General features: G+C 42.8%; 1 protein-coding gene across 1 annotated transcript in view; it reads right to left on the bottom strand.

Moving 5' to 3' along the window:
• LOC144763794 (laminin subunit beta-4-like) overlaps positions 1 to 20,771 on the bottom strand; it is a 144,117-nt gene that overhangs the window by 105,630 nt on the left and 17,716 nt on the right. Inside the window, exon 4 of the mRNA XM_078649743.1 lies at positions 13,140 to 13,300. Coding sequence (XP_078505869.1) covers positions 13,140 to 13,300 — 161 coding nt within the window. The remainder of the gene's footprint in view (positions 1 to 13,139; positions 13,301 to 20,771) is intronic.

Below are 20,771 nucleotides of genomic sequence, written 5' to 3'. Positions count from 1 at the left end.
ACAAAGTCTGGTTTGGGAAGGCAGGGCAGGTCCTCAGGGTTTTTGGGGACTGCTGGCTGCAGGGCAAACCTGGATTTCGCTGTAGCAGGTCGAGGTCGGGACAGGCGGTAGGGATGGAGTCAAGTCAGTTTTCCTCCTCTTCCTCTTCAGCACGGCTCTTCGGTCCTTCTTCTTCTTGTTTCTTCTTGTTTGAGGAGGTAAGGTTCAGGGTTGCCCTTAAATACTAAACTTTGGGGCGTTACAGGTAGGTACAGGTAGGGACCAATGGTTCCATTCCTTGGGGTGGGTACACCCCCTAGTATGCAACCCTCCTGTGGGAGGGGGCATAAGCCTCACTCTGTTTGGCTAGGTCCCTCCATCTTCAATATGGAAGGGGCTGAGAGTTGTGCTTCACCTTGCCTCCCCTACCTGAGGGGTTGGGTTGGCAAAGGTGGGCTCTCCTCCGAACTTGGTTTTCCCGCCGATTCTCCTGCCCAAAGTGGGGGTCAGAACCAGTGGGGGCCAGTTTTTGGGAGCAGCGAATGGCAGAGGTAGCTCACAAAGGCAGTAAGTCTTTGAAGCTTCCCCTTTGTGAACCCAGCCCATCCTGGTGAACAGTCAAAATATAGAATTTTTTATATCAATATACCAAAATATCAAGTTTGTAATATCGATTGGACATAATATCGACCATTAAAAATATAGTGGAGCAGAATATCGACATGCAGGTAAGAAATATCGTTTTCAATAATATTGAAGTCAGTAATATCGATAGTCATAAAATCGTTGTTAAGAATATCGATTTTTTACTGTTTTAAGTGTTAGTATATGTGTTAAAAGTATATATTATTTTTGTCATGTTTGTTGGAATTTTTTTTAAGTAATCAATTTTATGTTAAATTATTTTTGAGTATTTTAGTTCCTTAGTGGGTTGTGGGTTTATAGGGGAATAGTGTGGGTAATAATTTACTTATAACATATTAATTAAGAATTATTTAGAATTAATTAATTATATGTTAATTACTTTTTGTGTAATTTAATTCTGTAGAGGATTGTGGATTTATAGGGGGCTAGGGTGGGAAGTAATTTAATTGAAATTAAGTAATTATGTTATTAATTAACACATTAGTAGTTAACAATTAATATTTTTTATTATGTTAATTATTTTATTATACATTAATTATACATGTATTAATAACACTTAATTATGAATTGATAATATGTTTATTTTGTAAAACATATATTAATTAGTAATTAATTTGATATTAATTATTAATAATTAATTTGTTAATATGTTAATTGTGTACCTTCTTTAGTAGTGCGTTGGGGGTTTATAGGGGAATAGGGTAGGAAGTAATTTAATTGTAATTAAGTAATTATAACATTTTCTTTATTGGTACTCATAATTATTTTACTGTTAATTATTAATTGGTAATTCAATTTTATTAATTGATAATTATATTAATTGTATTCATTATTATCGGAGTGTGTTGTGTGTTTATTGGGAAATAGGGTGGGAAGTAATTTAATGTTATTAAAGTAATTATAAATTTTTATTTATTGTTATTTGTATATAATTTATTGTTAATTTATCAATAATTAATTATTTAATTATAAAAAATATTTAATTTATAAGTATGTTATTTTTAACCGCTATGCTATCCAACGCTTTCCCTACTGTTGCATTCTTTGGAGTGGGAATATACATTTTTACCCCTACACTATCCAACACTTTCCTTACTATTGCACTCTCTGGAGTGGGAATGGTAATTTTTACCCCAACGCTATCCAACACTTTCCCTACTGTTGCACTCGCTGAAGTGTGAATAGAAATGTTTACCCACCCGCTATCCAACACTTTCTCTACTGTTGCACTCAGTGGAGTGGGAATAGTCATTTTTACCCACCCGCTATCCAACACTTTCCCTAACGTTGCACTCACTGGAGTGGGAATAGTAATTTTTACACTTCAGCTGTCCAACACTTTCCATACTGTTGCACTCACTGGAGTCGGAATAGTAATTTTTACACTCCCGCTGTCCAACACTTTCCCTACTGTTGCACTCACTGGAGTGGGAATAGTAATTTTTATATACCAGCTATCCAACACTTTCCCTATGGTTCCACTAGCTGGCGTGGGAATAGTAATTTTTACCCACCCGGTATCCAACACTTTCCTTACTGTTGCACTCACTGGAGTGAGAATAGTAATTTTTATATACCCACTATTCAACACTTTCCCTATGGTTCCACTAGCTGGAGTGAGAATAGTAATTTTTATATATCCGCTATCCAACATTTTCTCTACTGTTCCACTTGTGGAGTGGGAATAGTAATTTTTACCCACCGCTATCCAACATTTTCCCTACTGATCCACTCGCTGGAGTGGGAATAGTATTTTTATGCTCTACGCTATGCAACGTTTTCAGTATTGTTATATTTAGTGTAGTGTAAAATATTTTTTTTATATTATTTATTTTAATGTTTTAATTTATTATATATAATTTATTTGTAAATTTATACTATAGGTTTATTTATATATATATATATATATGTAATTATATTTTAAGTTATGTTTTTACATTTCATAATTAAAAATAGTAATTCTTTTTTGATGTTAAGTTAATATATATAAAAAAAATTATGTTTTTTTACATTTCATTTATTATTTATTAATTTTACATTTTTAAAATCAATTTTAAGTATGTTTTACTTAATTAAATGTATTATTTAATTAATTGTATATTACTTTTAAGACATTTAAAAGAATTGATATTTTTGCAAACTATATTTTTAACATCGATATTTTGGATTCAATATTTGTGCACATACCTGTTTGTAGATAGGAAGTCAATATTCTGATCCTCAATATTTTTACCTCAATATTTTGGTAGGCCGATATTCTTCACATCGATATTTTGTCAGTGATTCGCCCATCCTGGGTTAGGAGGCTTGGCACCTCGTCCCAGGATGTGGTTTGTTTCAGGATCCCGAGAGCGGCAAGCTCTCGACCCAGGTGTCCAGAAACATGTCTGGTGGTGGCAGCTGGTGAGCAGCCACTCATCCAGGACACTAGAGTTAGGTTGTTTTTCAGGGGGTTTCTTTAAGATGCCCTCTGAGTGCATTTTTCATTACATTCCACACTGGCATTAGTCTGGGTTTAATGTGCTGAGAGGTTTGATACCAAACTTCAAAGTTTTTAGTAAAGCCATTATGGTGCTGTGGAGTTCGTAGTGACAAACTCCCTGACCTTATACTCTTTATGGCATTACTGCACTAAAGATGTCTAAGAACTGAATTAGACACTGTAGGAGTACAGGGATCATGCACCTGTACCCTCACCACTGGTATTGTGCACCTAGCTAGAGGGGTAACTTACCTATGCCAGAGTAGTGGATTGTAGGCATGGCACACAGGAATGTGCGCCATGTCGACTCTTCCCTTTGTTCTGCAACAAAACACGCAGTCTGCAATGGCAGTGTGTGTGTGTGTAAAGGTACAGGGCCTCTAAGGGTGGTACAATCAGCAGCCTTTAGAGGCCTTCCATGGCCACAGTGCCCTTGGTACCTTTGGTACCTTTTATAAGGGACTTAAATGTGGTCAGAGTGTTGCCAATTGGGTTTTGCAACAGTACAGTTTGGGTAAACGACATAGGCCCTGGGTACCTGGTTGGCAGTAACCCAGGGCACACTCAGTCAAAGTATGTCAACATGAGGCAAAACGTGGGGGGACAACCATGCAAAACAGAGCACTTTCCTACAGCAGGATCCCAACTCCCTGGGCCACTTCCTGTTCTGCGGGCCCAGGACACCATCTGCGGGTTCCCACCAGCAAGAGCAATGGGAAAGTGCCATTGCACGCACCCATGTAAGAAGTACAGGTACCCAGTACCCCATTTCTGGGCCCCCAATGCTACAAGGATAGGGTGAGCAACATCGCACCCCCCAAAACAACAAGTAACAGACCCAGGATACTTTCTCTCCACTCCTGATGCCATTCAGGGAGGGGGCCACCATTATGCTCCCCTGAGAGGAGGGGGAAGGGCCCGGTATCCCATTTCCGGGCCCGATACAGAGTGGAGTAGAGGGAGATCTGATGTGTCCGCTCCCAGCTGTGGTGAACCTAATCTTGCTCCCTGTGCTCAGGTCTGAGTGGAATGTGGGGGACACCACGAAGGAGGACTCCCTGTCTGCAGGAACAGATAGGGGAGTAGAGAGCTGCCCGCTCCCGCACCAGCAGAAGGAGAATACGGGCAGGGCTGGGAGCCAGAAGGGGCAGCCAGGGGTGGGATCCCAGAGCTGCACCTAATGAGGGAGACATGCAGGTTGGCCAGCTGGGCAACACAAAGGAATGTGGCACGATCCGTGAGCCAGCATCCCATAAGGTCTTGCAGGGCTTCTTCAGGCCAATGTTTGCAGCCATCTGGTGGCCCCAGTATGGCAGGGATCTGAGTTCTGGATTCCAAGGGGTGCCCATTGTATGACCAGAAAATGCCTTAAGGGGAAGCCGTGGTCACTAGTCAATGGGCTACAATGTTCCCACTCTTTTGATGACTACTTCCGGTGAAGTGTGGCATCTAGCTATCCCATTAATCTCTGTTTTGCTGACTCCCAACATGGCAGAACTCTTCTCTGGCGTGCAGAGGTCCCTAGCCCAACCCTTGGGTGTGGCTACCAGGGAGACTACAGGTCCTGTAAAACCGGTTTGGCAACTGGTTTCCCCTCTCTGTCCCCAGTACCAGTCAGTCTGCCTAAACAGTAGAGTAGCCCCTCTCTAAAGTGTTTACCATTAGCCCTTCAAAGGCGGCTTCTCCTTTGAAGCTCACATTTTAGGCCCATGTCTGTGTGGCTTCCAGCCACGTAGTCAAGTAAAGGCAACACCTCACCTCACACAGGTGTCTATAGTGCCCTTTTTTGGAGTCTTTGGTACTTCTCCCTAGGAGGGCTGGATGCTGTCTCAGGGACAAAACCCATGCACAACCAGGAATGGCACAGGAGACTTTAGGCAACAAAGTGTCAACTTTGTAAAAGTTGCATACTGCAACAAGTTACATTAATTTTGACTGGGGCAACAAGTCAGCCTTAATGTAACAAGTTGTTTGAGATCTTACAGTACTAACTTTAGTAGCCTCAGTCAGAAGTTAGCAGGGCTGCCGTGATAACTCTACAGTCGTCAATTGGCCTACTAGCCTTTTCAACAGTAAAAATTACAATTTGTGTTTTTTACTGCTGAACAATGTAAAGAGCACATGTTCCATTTTCTAATATACTGCACCCTGCCTTAGGACTCGATAGGACTGCCTTTGGGGTGACATATATATTATGAAGGGAAGAGTGGACTTTCCAATTTAGCAATTTAAAACTGCCCTTCCAGTCTTCAATGGCAGACTAGGAGCCATGTTTTATGTTTGTCATACCCAGGGTGGCACAACCTGTGCTGCAGCCCCTGGGGTGACTCTCTAACCTACAGGCCCTGAGTACCCTTGTTTGTATATACTAGGGACTTACAAGTAAGTTAGCTTACGCCAATTGGGTATAAGCCAATCAAACATACACATTTTAAGGCCAGGGCGCTGGCACTGAGGTCTGATCGGATGGCCTCAGTACACTCTCAGAGTCGAAAAAGCAGCAGCATCAGTCCACATCTTTGAGGTGACCATACAAAAAGAGGCATTTCCATTTATGGTTGTCCTCCGACAAAAGGTGATAAGCAACTCATTCTTATCCTGGTAGTTCTCATCATCTAAGTGCAAGAACTTGGAAAGGCCACATGCACTGGCATGGTCAGCCCCAGGTCTGTGTTCCACTGTAAAGTACATACCTTGTAGGGAAATTGACCACCTGAACAACATATGGCTCTGTCCTCTCATAGGCTAAACCACCTGAGAGGTCTGTGGTCATTTTGAACTCTGAAGTGAGTCCCAAACAGGTAGGGTTCAAACAACAGCAAAGGCTTCCTTCTTAATGGCACTCCAACACTGTTCTCTGAGAAGGAGTCACCTACTGATGAAGGCAACTGGGTTATCCTGGCCCATATCATTAACATGTGGCAACACTGTCCCAATCCCATGTTTGGAATTATCAGTCTGGACAATGAATTCCTTGCTAAAGTCAAGAGACTTCAGGAAAGGGGCTGAGCACAGAGCTTTTTTGAGGGTGTCAAAAGTCTTTTGACACTGCTCAGTCCAAATAACATTTCTGGGTTGCTCTTTAAGGTAGGTTCAGTTAAAGGCACCCTCTATTGTACCACAACCCTTCACAAATCTCAAGTTTTACACAGTCAGGACAAGAGAGACTCTGACTTGGGTTTGAGTCTTAGAAGCTTCCCAGGCCAGAATTGTTTGACCTTGATTTGGAGAGGCTGTACATGGCCTCCATCTACTTGGTGGCAAAAGTAAAGTGGATCCTTGCCCTATCTGGCACTTGCCTGCCTTGAATGTCAGGCCTGCTAGCTGCAGGGCCTGAAGCACTTCCTTGAGGTGGACCAGGTGATCCTCCAAGGTGGAATGAATACAGCTATAGCAACAAGATAAGCTGCACTAAACCTTTCCAGACCTGACAGTACTCAGTTCACGAACCTCTGGAAGGTAGCAGGTGTATTTTTCAACCCAAAAGGCATTACTCTGAATTGAAAGTGGCCTCTAAATGTGGAAAAAGCAAACTCCTCCTTGGCTCCTGGATTGAGGGCTACCTGTCAATAACCTGAAGTCAGGTCAAAGGCACTCATATTTATTGCTGCCCTCGGTGTATCAATGAGCTAATCAGCTCTTGGCATGGGGTGGGCATCAGTTTTTGTGACTACATTCAGACCCTTGTAGTCCACACAGAACCTCATCTCCAGCTTCCCTCTTTTGGGATTGAGCTTGAGCACTAGTACCACTAGCCTGACTCATGGACTACTTGAGGACTCTATCACCTCCAGCTCTAGCATCTTCGTAACCTGAGTCTTAATGCTAGCTTTGATCTGGTCTGACAACCTGTATATCTTACTGTTGACAGGCAAACATGGGTACACCATGTTGTCAAACCTGAACTCTGAGACCAAAATCCATCCAACTGCTTCTGCAACTGATAGCTGTCCCTTTGCTGTTGGTCTGTGAGTGTGGAGGAGATAACTACTCCTTCACAGTTCCATCTTGGGCATTAGAGGACAAGAGGTCAGGGAGTGGCTCACTTGCCTCTTCCTCTCCCCCATCTGTCACCTTTAGCATGATAATGTCTGCCCAGGCATGGTGTGGCTATAGCCTGTTGCCCTGGGTGACCCTATGAGGGTTCTTGGGGGTATCGAAGTCCACCAAGTAGGTGACTTCCTAATTCTTCTTCAAAATTGGATATGGCCCAGTCCATTTGCCTTGCAGTGTCTGGGAACCACAGATCCAAAGCCCCACATCTACTGTCCTGACTGGTATCCCAGCATTGAGGACTTTAGGTCATACCATTGCTTTACAAGTTCCTGACTGGCTACCAAATTCATCTTCGTCATCTTTATGTACTCAGCCACTCTTGAGTAAAGGCCTAGCATATAATCCACCATGTCTTACTTGGGCTCTTTCAGGGGACTCTACCAAACCTCTCTCACCAAGCTTAGGGGACCCCTCACAGGGTGTACAAAGAGTAGCTCAAAGGGACTAAAGCCAACACATTTTCGTGAAACCACCCTGTTGACAAACAAAAGGCATGGAAGGAGAACATCTTATCTCCTCCAGAGTTATTCATGCAAACCCATACTCGTGCCTTTTATAATCTTGATTATTCTTTCAACTAGACCATTTCCTAGTAAGTTACACCACACTCATCCCACATTGCTTTCAGACAGGCTGCGATCACCTCCTTAGTGAAACCCAACCCTGGTGAAGATCCCAAGGAGGGTTCTAGCTCCTGCAGGAGCAGTGTCTGTCCTAAAGGGAATAGCCTTTGGTTATCTGGTGGAATGGTCCACTAACACAGAGATACATCTACTCCCTGAGGCTATCAGGATGTCTAGGGGACAAAAATATCAATCCCCACCCTCTCAAAGGGAGACAAATAGTGAAAGAAAGAGAAGAAAAGAGAAAGAGTTACGAATAGACAGATAACGGAAAGGATGAGAGAATGAGAAAAAAATTGAGATAAGAAGAAAGAAGGAAAATAGACAGAAAGAGAGAATGAAAGAATGAAAGAAGGGAGAGAAATAAAGGAGAAAAGGAAAAAGTAAGCAAGAAAAGTGAGAGAAAGGAGTAAAAGGGAAAAAGTAGAAGCAAGCAGCGAACTAAGTGAATAAAGGAAGAAGAGAGAAAAAGAAAGAAGAAAGAGCAAGATAGAATGAAACATGTTGGAGCACCTCCCTGAGTGTTCTCCTTGGGAGGACGGGCTGTGGGTCTCATTGAGTCTCCTAAGCCTCCACCCACATATTGGTGCAAGTACACACTGCATCTACCTGGAGGGATCCGGGCCCAATCTGAAAAACAAGCCTTGGCAAAGGTAATAGGTCTCACTTTTGGGAACTACGGACTTTTCCAATGTCATTTGAAAAATAAGATAATAAAAAAAGACTGGTGGTTGTGAGAAGGGGGCAATGGTGGAAGGGTGAGGGAGGGGAGCCTCTCATGAGGGAAAGCAACAAGGGGCAGTGAGAAGCAGATGAGCGAGAAAGCAACACAGATCATGGGAGAGGAAGGCAGTGTGGCGGGCAAGAAACACACGAGTGAGTGCTTGTCACATGAAGCTCTTGGCAGTATTTGGTGTAAGGGTAGGTATCTGGTGGGAGGGGAGAAACACATAAGGAAGTGAGCTGGAAAACAGAGAGGGGCAGATTTACAAGCCCCTTGCGCCACTTTTGCGTCAATATTCCCATGTTAAAAATGCAGCAAAAGTGGCGCAAGGGCCTTGTAAATAAGCCCCAGAGTGCTTAAGCAAAAAGAACAAGCATTAGAAATGCAATCGGGCTCGGATTTATTTGAGTTTGAGCTAATGGCATTGTAAATGCCAATGTATTGTTGCTATGTGTTATGGAATGTGTTCATGTGGTGTGTACTGCCAGTGATCTCCTATTGAAATCCAAATAGATCTGTTCAGGAAAAAGCATCAGGTCACTTGATTGTGTTGGATGCTACACTGCTGCCAAGCTTCTTGGAAGAGTTGGCAAGGCTGACCCTGAGACTGCACGGCTGTGCCCTCCTCCTCCTTCACAATTGTGGAACACTGTGTTCCACGAGGGAGACAAGACTACCACACCGAAGGCAGACGAATGTTCGCTCTAGAAGGTTTAGGGAACTGACAGCTTCCAGTGATTTAAAAAAAAAAAAACTCAGACTAATAAATGTCTACCATGCTTGGTATCCATGTTGTGCACATTTACTGATGCAAAGAACTCCGATACCGTCGGGTCTAGCTAACATTATACAAAACTCTAAAATAAATAAAAATGAATAAGTTAAGTAAACGAATGGAAGGATGAATAACAACAGAAAAAGGCCTACAGTGAAATTGAACCGACTCCAATACTTTGAATATGGGATATATGTATGTGTATATATATATATATATATATATATATATACATATATATATATATATATACACACATACACACACATATATATATATACATATATATATATATATATACACACATACACACACACACACACACACACACACACAGATGTGAATGGTGTTAAACTGAAATACTAAAGTGCTGGCCTTCGTAGTCCGATGCTGAACATCGATGCTATAGTGTAACTACGTGATTTTATTTATTTATTTTGCTCTTCCAACACTTCATCACAAACATATAGCACCAAAAAAGCAGCTGGGCGCTATACAGAGATCGTGTCTCTTGCTGCAGGAACCAATGTTGGGACAGAGTACAGTATCCAGTGTGACATTTTCAGCTGAGGCCCCATACTAGGGGAAATACATATGAAATTGGGAGAGTACAGGAATATGCAACAGGGCAACTGTAGAACGTGCTGTTTACATTTAGTGTGGGTACTACAGTACTACATTTACATAACACAATAACACATATTTCGAAAATGTGGCAGTTTAAGTGATGTGCCCAGATTCACACATTTGTTACTTGGTCAAGCGGTGAAGCCGGAATTAGAACTGCGGTCCCCGGGCCCCCGGACCAGCAAGTTAGCCACTGGACGGCATCTGTGCCATAATTCCAAACCCGTGGGTGCGAGCAGGAGCACACAGGGCCCTTTCGGTGCAGGCCGCAGTCCGAGGTGGAGTCTGCGATATTTGCGGATGTGAAACAGACCCGCACAGTTCTGCCTGAGGCCATTTAACACAAGGCTGCTTTCCAGGCACGAGCGCGAGGGCACAGAGCTCGAAGTGTGAGAGGATAAACAGCGAAAAGGGACTTATCTGTGTTATTAATGCCTCCTTATATGAGGCTGAGGGCAATACCTGGAAACAGCATGTTAAATATCACATTAACGGATGAGTGCGAAATACACTGTCTGTAGAAGAAATATTCACGGAGTTGAGGACTAAGAAGGGTTTCCCTGCAAAAAAAAAAAGAAAATGCGCTCACCCACAAGCCTGGAAACATTTCAAGAGGGCTGCCAAGTGTGGGCTCAAAGTTCTAGCCTTCACCAGAAGAAACTGCCTCTGAATTGTAAAGAAAAGAAGTCGACTTTAGACGGAAACAATGCTGCTCGCCGCTCGGTCGCCCGTACTCTGCAGAGAGCGGCAGAGCAGCTCCCCGGGCCGGCAGGAAGGAGCCGCACACGGCGTATATGCCTGTGTGCACGTAAGGAGGAGGACGCGCGCCCGACAAACACACTGCTAGATGGTGAACGCGCGCGCACCATCTGCAATGCATTACACGGCCACCCTGACAGCTCCTAATTATAATTAATGTACTTCTTTGCGCGAGCACGCACGAAATATGCCTCAAAATGGCGGAACAAAACTACATTTACCCTATCACTTCAAGCCTATTAAAAAGAAAACACAAGGAAGACGAATCACTGACCAGATGACAGAAAACGCTAAGGAATGTCTGGAATTTCTCTCTCCAAGGCCCTCTTCTTCTTTTTTTTCTCCTTTAACATTAGTTCTCAAACTCCTCCCCTTCAGGGGGAGGAGTCCGAGCCCTAAAAAGGAGGTTACCTGAAAGTGACCAGTTGAAGAATAAAAGCCAGCCAATCAGAGAGGTGGCAAATTTGCTATGCTCTAGGGGAGAGTGAAACACAAGGTGGACAGACTAGGACAAGAAATTACACAGAAACAGTCAAATGAAAGTGACAATAAGGCCAATGAGTGGGGAGCAATGAGCGGGCTAGAAGTCTATGTAAGTTCTTTGTAAACCCACAATAGGTCTTTGCAACCAGATAGCGTGTGCTGCACGGTAGGCTCAAACTTAACAGGTGGTCACTCTTATTGCTGGGAGTACTCGTGTGTCCGACCTGTGGGGAGTAAGAAGAGCCTACGCTGTGATGAGATGTTCAGTAATGTATAGTGGCTAGAAACCAAAGAAGTGTGGTTATTGTTAGTATTGCTGAAGGCTACCATGTGTGGATGTCTGGGTAGAGTGGAGGCTACACTGTGAGCTGGTGGTGTCCAGTTGAGGTGTTCTGTGGTCCAGACTCCGCTGCCTTGTACTCACTGCCTTTTCTACTGAGCTCTACCCTCACGTGCTCCTGCAGCTCTGAGCGCAGGGTGAGGGATGACTACTTGCGAGGGAAGCAAAGCAAGCTTCTGCCTGGAACCAGAGGAAATAGGAAAGGACAGCTGGGAACGTGAGGTGGGGACTGTGTGAATCAAGCAGAGAAAGTGAGTGACAACGTGCGACGAAGTTCACTGAAGGCCGGACGCTGACGGTAGCGGAGGTTCTGAGGGTGGCAGTCTGCAATGAGTAGGGCTGGCAACCATTCAACTCCTCGCCTTGACCTATGAAGTGATCCAGTGTTAAGCAATCGCTTTGCTTGTGGACATAATTTCAAAACTGATGGTTTTACTTTGTAAATTCTAAAAAGAGGCTGGATATGCTGTAAATGCTTAAATTGATTATTATGGTAACTCCACAGATTATTAGAGCAGTGAAACTCGCAAAGGACATAATCAAACACCAGACAAAATGCCAGGGTAATACTTGTCACAGAGCAGACCATCAATATATTATTTATCAAAAAAGCCAGCCACCCCATGCACTGAATGGGTTAAATAAAAAAGGGTAAAGCTACATGGGGGATAGTGGAGATTGGGGAGAGAAATACACGAGAGCTTTAAGCACATGGAGAAAGCAACAAGGAGCGCAGATGGAGGATGCACAAGAGGGCGAAAGTTGGAAAACGTAAGCACTTCTCTAGAGTGCTTAAGCAAAAAGGAGAAAAAAAGCAACGTGGTTCATAGAAAAAAAATGAAAAAAGTGCTGTGAGGCAGCTAGTGTTGACCACATCATAGCGCTTTACATTTTTTAAGCCATGTTGCACAGTAGCCCAAGCTGCTGTGCAATAAGTTTAAAAAATGCAGGAGGAGCGGGTATGGGGGAAACAGAAAGAGGGATGTGCAGGGGAAGAGGGAGGGAGTACCAGATAGTGGAAGTGGGAGGAGTTACAGAAAAGCCAGAGGATTGATGGATTGAAGAAATAGTAGCTCAATCACGTCAGGAAAAGCGGACGGGCACTGAATGAGTTTGAGCAGTCTGTGCTTGGTCCATGCTCCGAGAGACAACTGGAAGGGATGTTTGGCCTGCGCTGGCCAATTAGGAGGCAGTAAAAAAGATTTAAATTGAAGCCAACAAATAGTAAGCAATGGGAGGGCTGCAAGCTGTTTATTGAAAAAAATAGTTTCTCCCAAGCGATTGAATGCGCTAACGCATGCTCTTGCTGCCTTGACCCTAATGAGGATGGGCCATTTCCAGTGAAAGTGGGAGCCGTGATTCCAAACCCCGCTCTATTCTTTCATTAAAGTGGTGTCCCCGCTACTAGCAAAAACTGTCAGATTTTGTGTCTTCAATGAATGTAGCATATATTTTTCTGTAAATGTGCAAAGTCTTTCAGTCTTCTCCTTGGGCACTCAATTAAGAGTTTGCCTTGGTGTAACCCAAGTGTGCTTGCAACGTGCTGCCTGTTGCGCTAATTGTTTTTATTAAATCTGCCTTGGTTTCATTTGAGGACACTTTTCAAATGAAAACTTTGGTGTACATAAGCGTACCACTCTCTTTACCTTTCATTTTGGCCTCCTCCGCACTCTTTTGCCTCTGTCTTATTCTCTCCAGGTCTTTGAACAGTCTGTCCGCCTCTTTCATGAGTTCCTCGATGGTGGAATTCAAGTTCCGAAGCTCCTGCAGCTCTTTCAGATTCTCAAAGATGTCATCAACCTCTTGCCTTGGGAGGACGACAGAACAGAAGTAGGCACAGTGTTACTGTTGTACATTATAACTTTGGGGAACCGGACCCCCTACCCAGGGCAGAGACTCCCATGGGACAATCCTGGCTCTTGAAATATAAAACAGCAGCTGGTTCCCACGAGGAAACCCCTACATCTAATTTGTAACAGTGTATTATATTTCTTTGGCGATTGACCACACATGTTGGGCTATTCTGCGTCTGCAGAGAGTGGTTTCACCCCCCCCCCCCAGGGGACTTTAATAAATACATTTTGCTGGTGTACGAAATGCAAAGTGTTTCCCTCAGCGTAGATATTCCTCTGCCATACAGAAGTAGAGACATTTCACAAAAATCTTGGAAATTGCCACATACCATTGTGGAATGTCAAGCTGTACATTTATGGTGTTCATAACATGCATGCCCAACAAAGGATGTTACACAATTTGTCATGCGTTTCACAGATGGTTAACCCTCCTCATGACATATGCAGTATGGGAAGAGACAGACAGAAATAAAAACAGCCATATAAAACATGGAGCAACGAATACTGAGAAAAGGGATGGGAACACACAAAGGCATGCCTCCCATGCATGCCTTGCACAGCTGCTGCCCCTGCACGTGGGACCCATCCTTCTATGAGCAGGAGAAAGACATGTACAGTTCTCAAGAACACTACAAGAGTAAACTATACTTCTGCCATGTTTGTGTGATTCTAGAAGCCGTGCCTCAAGAACATTCTGATAGTTTGATGGTTGACTGATACTTGTGAGAAAAGTGGCATTAAGCCAATCATGATGGCTAGGTGCATAAAGTTCAATGAAGCCAAAGTAGGTAAGGCCCACAGAGTACATAGAGCCAGCCACGGTTAAGCCATAGTTTTGACTGAAGACCTTGTAATGTGCCTTGCATTACCCCTGTTTCTTCTGTAGAGTGGGTCCATCTGTCAACTCGAGGACTATATAATACCCCTAGAAAAACACAGCTATCTTGCTCCCATACTCACCATGGGACACTTTTTTCATTTACGTGTGATCCAGAGATGACTACATTATTTTACAAGCTGACGACAGACTGCTGTTCCCAAATACACTTTCCTTACTTCAAAGTCTTTTCAGTCTTCTCCAGTGCTTAATTTGAGCCAGTGATTTATGGTACTCAGACAGTCACTTAATTGTCAATATCGGCACTTAAGACTGTCTGCCACATGATGGCACTGTTTGTCTAATTTAGAGTTTAGCACACCAACAGTAGTTCATTAATTGAATATACATTAAAAATTACAAATACCTGCTGCCCAAGCCATTCTTGTAGCTTTTGGGCCAGGGATAGTCTGAAGTGCCACACTTGTAGGTATGTGATGGCAGTAGTTTTGTTAGTACTGTAATTGGCAGCACAAGAAGTAGCAAAGGGTGGTGCAAGCTGCAGTGGCCTCTTGACGAGGGGGCCTGGCACTTTTTTTTACAAATTAAGTACTGCCAAATCTGCCTCCTCGGTTTCCCCTATTGTCTCCACAAGCTTGTCAATGGATGCGAGGCCTATGTCTGGAGAGCACTTGCTGCCTAGTTATAGATCCTCAAATTAGAACATCGTTCTCCTCATGCTGACAAAGCCCGGAGATCTTGAGGTGGGCAGCACTGGCTGTCCACTGACACCTTGAGGAAGGTATTATGGGATCTGAAGAGATGCCCCACTGGTGAGGATCTCAGTAACATTCAGGGAAGGAGATGTAGGTGGAGACAGCAGTTGTTCCTCATCATTTTAAAAACTTCCTCACCAGGTTGTTAGAGGCCGGTGAACTGCTCTTTATGAGATATTATGGCAAGCCTCTACCCTCCAATTATAAAAGGAGGATTCTGTGTTTAGAAGCAATCTTTACCTCTAAATTGATTGTCTTCTGAATCCTGGTTTCTCCCTATGGAACGTGACTGTCTTTATCATACTCTCCATGTATGTCCTTTATCCCATGTATAAATCTGAAGTTTGATGAACCAGTCACTGTAGGTTTTGTGGTTTTCACCATGCACACTTTGGCAGGTCTCAGTCTAGACTGCACGTGGTCTTTAATCAGTATTGTGGCAATACAGCACCCAGAACTCGGCACAATGATCCCTTTGAGACTTGACCAATGATGCTTGAAGAAAACGTTCCACAATAGTCGTCAGTAGGCACCACAAATGTCTTATTGAGTGAGTCCAGCCATATACTACATGGATCTGCTCAATCTGGCCTAGAAGGATTTTCCTAACAATGTGGCAGAAAATTCTCAACTGCCCTTAGAGTCTTCCATCTGCATCCATTGTATACAACCCTAAGTACCACTTAGGCACTTGTACCGTCACACACCAGAGACCCCTGCATAACTGCCACTAGAGGGTGCTATACTGAAAATGAAGAATAGAGACACTATTGAAACTGACTGCAGGCTGCCAGTAGATAAGAGTATCTGGGGTGCTGCCGCACATAACCTTTGCATTGCGGTAGTGGTGGGGGACTCTTAGGCGCTCAAAAGGAAGGGGGGACACCAATCAAAGCTTGCATCCTTAGAATGGCCAACACATATGCTTGCCACTATTTTATTTGATAATCTCATGGACCAGTTTAGATATTGTATTGGCACTTCTAATACTACATGTCTTCTGTGCTAACATGTAAACATCACTTGACAGGAATTTATACGTTTTCTATTTGAATTTGAATTTTCACCACCCATGATGTGACTCAACTCTGTGGTGAAATGTTATGATGCGCTCACTTCAAATCCCCATCTCTTCTAGATGTCAAGTAAGGACAAATAGGGGCAGTAGAGAAGAGGAATGGGAGACCAGAAGGGGGGTCTTCTAATCGCCTCACTCGGATAATAATTGACAGCTCTTATGTTCAACATGTACTTCCTACTCTCACCTCAGTGTGATGATGTATTTTAAAGGATACTGTTTGGCTCAAATATAATCCCTCTACAGCAATCTTTTGGTAAACTGTTTGCCCTAGAAAGCTTGATGTCACAAAAGCCAGAAGCTGGTCCCTCCCTTCTAACTGGCTGAAGTACAGACAAGCCGGGTTCAAGCCCCTCAGCATGATCAGAGATTCCAGGTTTCGAGACCATCTCGGCCTTCTCGATGGCAAAGGAAGAAATTACATGTTCGTCCCTGAAGCAAATTATAGCTGAAGAGCATATGTGTCATGTCCAGGGAAACAGATTTTAAAAAGATGTCAACCTCCCCTTTAACCCCCTCCCTTACCCCCTTCAGTATCACTGCAATATGTACCTGTTTGTAACATAAATATGAAATGCTATTACTGATGTAGAAACATTCCCCAATCTGTACCTTTTCTGTGAACTTTTTACCCTAAATAATCCTTATAAGTGAACACATTGTGTAACCCTCCAGAAGAGCCAGATCTAGCAGTTGCCACTGGCATGAAATATGAGTCACATTTGGAAACTTTCTGAAGCTCCTTCCGAAATATTCCTGTTATTTATAGTTCATTTACAAATCAATACCATATATCCTTCTTCCTATTCCAGATACATACATGTTCTCTCGCTCACTGTAGAAACTGAAAATATCAACAGATGTAAAAAAACAAACAAATATTTATATATATTGTAATTGCATTTATCACTTACTAGTCCTAACGAGGAGTCAAATCGCTTTTCGGGAAGTAACACGCTACTCCGGTACCCGAAAAGGATTAGTGGTGAATTAGTATAGGGAAATGGTATACATTTGAGTTTGTTATTCGGATTGAAAAAGGATAGTGGAGGGAAAGAAGAGGGAAGGGTTTGCATTTATATAGCACTTGCTACCCCTTATGAGAAGTTGAAGCGCTTTTCGACGAGTAGTACGCTACACCAGAACCCAAAAAGGGTTAGTGGTGAATTAGTATAGGGAAACATTACATTTTTTTGAGTGGTGGACATGTTTTTTCTGTTATTTGGATAGAAGAAGGAAGGGTTTGCATTTATACAGGGGTTGTTACCTCTGATGAGGCGTTGAAGCGGGAAACATCCTTTACAACGCAACTTTTACCACGCAGTGCTATTACAACGCAGGTTTTACAACGAAAACCATTACAACGCATTGCGCTGGGGGGCGCTCTAGGATAGGGAATAGATTTAATTTACTATCCAACACCTTCCCTAGTGTCCACGGGGACTGGAGTTGGAATAGTAAATTAAACTATTCACTATCCAGCACCCCGAAGCGCTATGCATAGTTTTGGTATGCGTTGTAAAAACCGCGTTGTAACAGCATGCGTGGTAAAAGCATGCGTTGTAACGTCATACATCCGTTGAAGCAGCTTTTGGAAACCACCCTTCTAATTAAACACTTCACTTTTGAGTATCGGCTAGATCTTTGGCACCCAAAACTGTAACTCTTCTGTGGTTAGGAATAATAGGTTCACTTTTTGGTGTGAACGTTTGGGTATATATACGTTTTGAGACTGTGACATTTTGACAGACTCTCAATAGCATGGGCTCAAACGCATTGAACTGACTATCCTTTCACCAACGTCAAATAAAAAGAAGAATAAAAACAGACATAGGAAAAGGCTGTGTCATTTTAAACACAATTTAGTTATTCTGAAGATAACCAGGATCTCAAAAACACTCCTTCATTATATAACATGGCCAATGGGCCCCAAGGGTAATGAAGGTATAGAAATACAGTCTCCAAGAGTATAAGCTCTAACACGGAGAAGAGGTCATACCTTTGCTGGAATCTTATTTTCTGATTTGTAAATACTGATCTTCTGTTTTAAAAAATATTTACCTGGGACTTGACCTTTAGTTAATGTTGTGGTATTACGGTGACGTCTGTGCCTGAGTTCCAAACCTACTACTCCCTTCTGCAGTCTTTACCAGGGTCAGACTGGCCAATAGGGCAATCAGCTGGTGCCCCAAGAACTGGTCTGACATCTGCATCAGCCTCAACTGTCACAGGATGTGGTGTGGCTGGCGCACATCCTTTAAGAATATGAAATGTTGTTGCAATAGATGCTGGCTCTTATATGACTAATCTCCACGTTTGCATGTATGCTTCACACAAGCAACCCTTTTGTGGCATGCATGTGGAGCATAATTTAACAGGTATGAGCTCTGGTGTCAGTTTCATAATAGTGATGGATATGAGTCCCCATTATCACAGCAAATTATGGGACTCAAAACATGTTATCAGGGCTACCAAATATATGGGCACAGGACATTACTTACGAATCCCAATACTTTTCTGTCAGGGAGCTATGATCCTGCTCTTTGAAGCATATCATGAAAATTATTCAAGTAACTGAAACATCTGTGTGGAAGTATGTGTTGGATCAATCTTTATTAGGGTAGATACTTATAGGCCGAAATAACTGGACAACGTTTATTGTAGTTAAAAGGTTTCTGAGACCAGGCAAAAGTATAAAACTACTATAGCATTCTCATTTAAGCCGCCCACCCTCCTAACAACCCCATTGGGCCTATAAGGCGGTATCTGGGGGCAGGACTCTGGTGCCCATGTACAGGAGCATATTAAAGCCATTTGTCTCATCTACAAGTGTAATGGTAGTTAGCATACATCATGCCCTTTATTTATGGCTATGAAATGATGACCCAGTAGACCTGAATCCTGTCAATCTCTTTTCATCAGCTGTCTGTCCCAGTTAGTTTGCTATTTCTGTCTTAGTTTAAAGCCAATTTCAAGCACAGTATGAAAACTGCAGAAACCTCATGATGCTTGTGGGTCTGCTTTTGAGAACAACAAGGTCAGGCTCTACCATTAAGACACACGTTTCATAAGATGTTTTGGTAGAACAGTTCCGGAGAGAATTCAGAAGTGTAGATCATGAATTCCTGACTCCCCTATCCCTTCCCCACAACAAAGCCTCTGTTCATACACGCCTTTCTGTGGGGTAAGCCCCTCTTGCCCATTCCCTTCTGACACCACTGCTGGTGGAGGTCTGAGCCAGTGTTCATAGGGTAAGTGGAGATCTCAGGAAGAAAGTTCTGACTGGGATATACGATACAGAAAGTAAAAGAAGGAAGCCCTCGATCTTAGAAATTAAAGGAGATGGTATGAAGAGTGTAGTCAATTCAAACCGGTGCATGTAGAGAACAGACAAACCACCCATGCATTCTTCGGTGTACATTTAAGAATTGTATAAGGCATCCAAAGGCCTATACAAAAAGACCTTGACTGGTGAACATTAAAGAGGTGCCAGCCCTTTGCCCAAATCAAACTGCATATTGCATACTGTGTAAGATTGAGCTCAAGTCATGCTGGAGGACCACGAGAGAATCATACATTTCTTAGCAGCTCAAGCTCAACAAATATAGAATTCACATTTTTCATTCCTAAAGACATGTATTTTGAATATTTTGCCACAAAATGTTTTGAACAGACAACTAAGTCCTGTGAAATGGCACACAAGAATGCTGTTACAGTAACAGCAGATAACAAACAAAACAAGATGTATACAGTTCTTCTATCAACATGCATTGTGGATGTTTGCTAAAACAACACGAAGGGCCTAGACCAGAGCACACAGAAAAAAGAAGGAGAATGGGAGACATGTTGGCAGTCTCTTACTGCAGGTCTCTGAACTCCAAATGTGGGTTCTATAACTTGATAGAAAGTGGCACAAAAAACACCCACCATCACATTTGTTGTACTTTTTACCGCCTCTAATAAGTATACGGTTAACTCACAATCTTTCATATCTTAAAGCCCTTTGTTAAAATGGAGTGTCTCAAAGAGCATTGCCACATATTTAAGGTGTACAACACTTGTATAGCACACAACTGCCACTAGATTATCACTGTCACCTTCAAAATGTCTGGTGATTAATAACTGAATGTGTATGATTGATTGTAGGTTGTAGATCTATAATGCACTAAATGGGAAGGGTTTGGGGAGGTTTGAAGTGTTGATACTTGGTCTGGTTTGGTTGCAGCAATTATGATCTGCTGGGATGTAAGCCGAAGTTTATAGGGGTTGTGGAAGGATAGAGTGTATTTCATACAACATGTATTCAACGTACATGATCCATACGTTATCGGATGGTGGGTATGTTACTGAATCACTACAGTCAGAGGTACAGCTATGGATCAATAGGTCTCCATCGTAGGCTTTACTGAAAATGGCAGCTGGAAATGTAATTCTTGTTTGTTTTAAGTTGTAGTTGTTCTATAACGTCCTATTAGGAAGAGGGTTGCTATGTCTCAGGCATTGCTTGCTATTGTCTTGCAGAGTTAATTATCAGGCTGAGGCGGAAGGCATTGAAAAACCATTCCTCAAAGGTTCTTTCGGAAGGCAGGACAGTTATATAAAGTGTTTTCACTATTTCTATTGAGGTGGGTGACTGTCCTTGATATGCAAGTCAGGATGGGATCTATTGTGGAGACAAGCAGTTTCCAGATCTGAGGATTTCTGTTTTGTCTGAGTTGAGTTTTGGTTTGATGACTATAAGTCAAGGCACAAGA

This window comes from Lissotriton helveticus, chromosome 1_1 (genome assembly GCF_964261635.1).
Source record: "Lissotriton helveticus chromosome 1_1, aLisHel1.1, whole genome shotgun sequence".
Lineage (NCBI taxonomy): Eukaryota > Metazoa > Chordata > Amphibia > Caudata > Salamandridae > Lissotriton > Lissotriton helveticus.
This window is presented reverse-complemented; position numbering and strand designations above follow the sequence as displayed.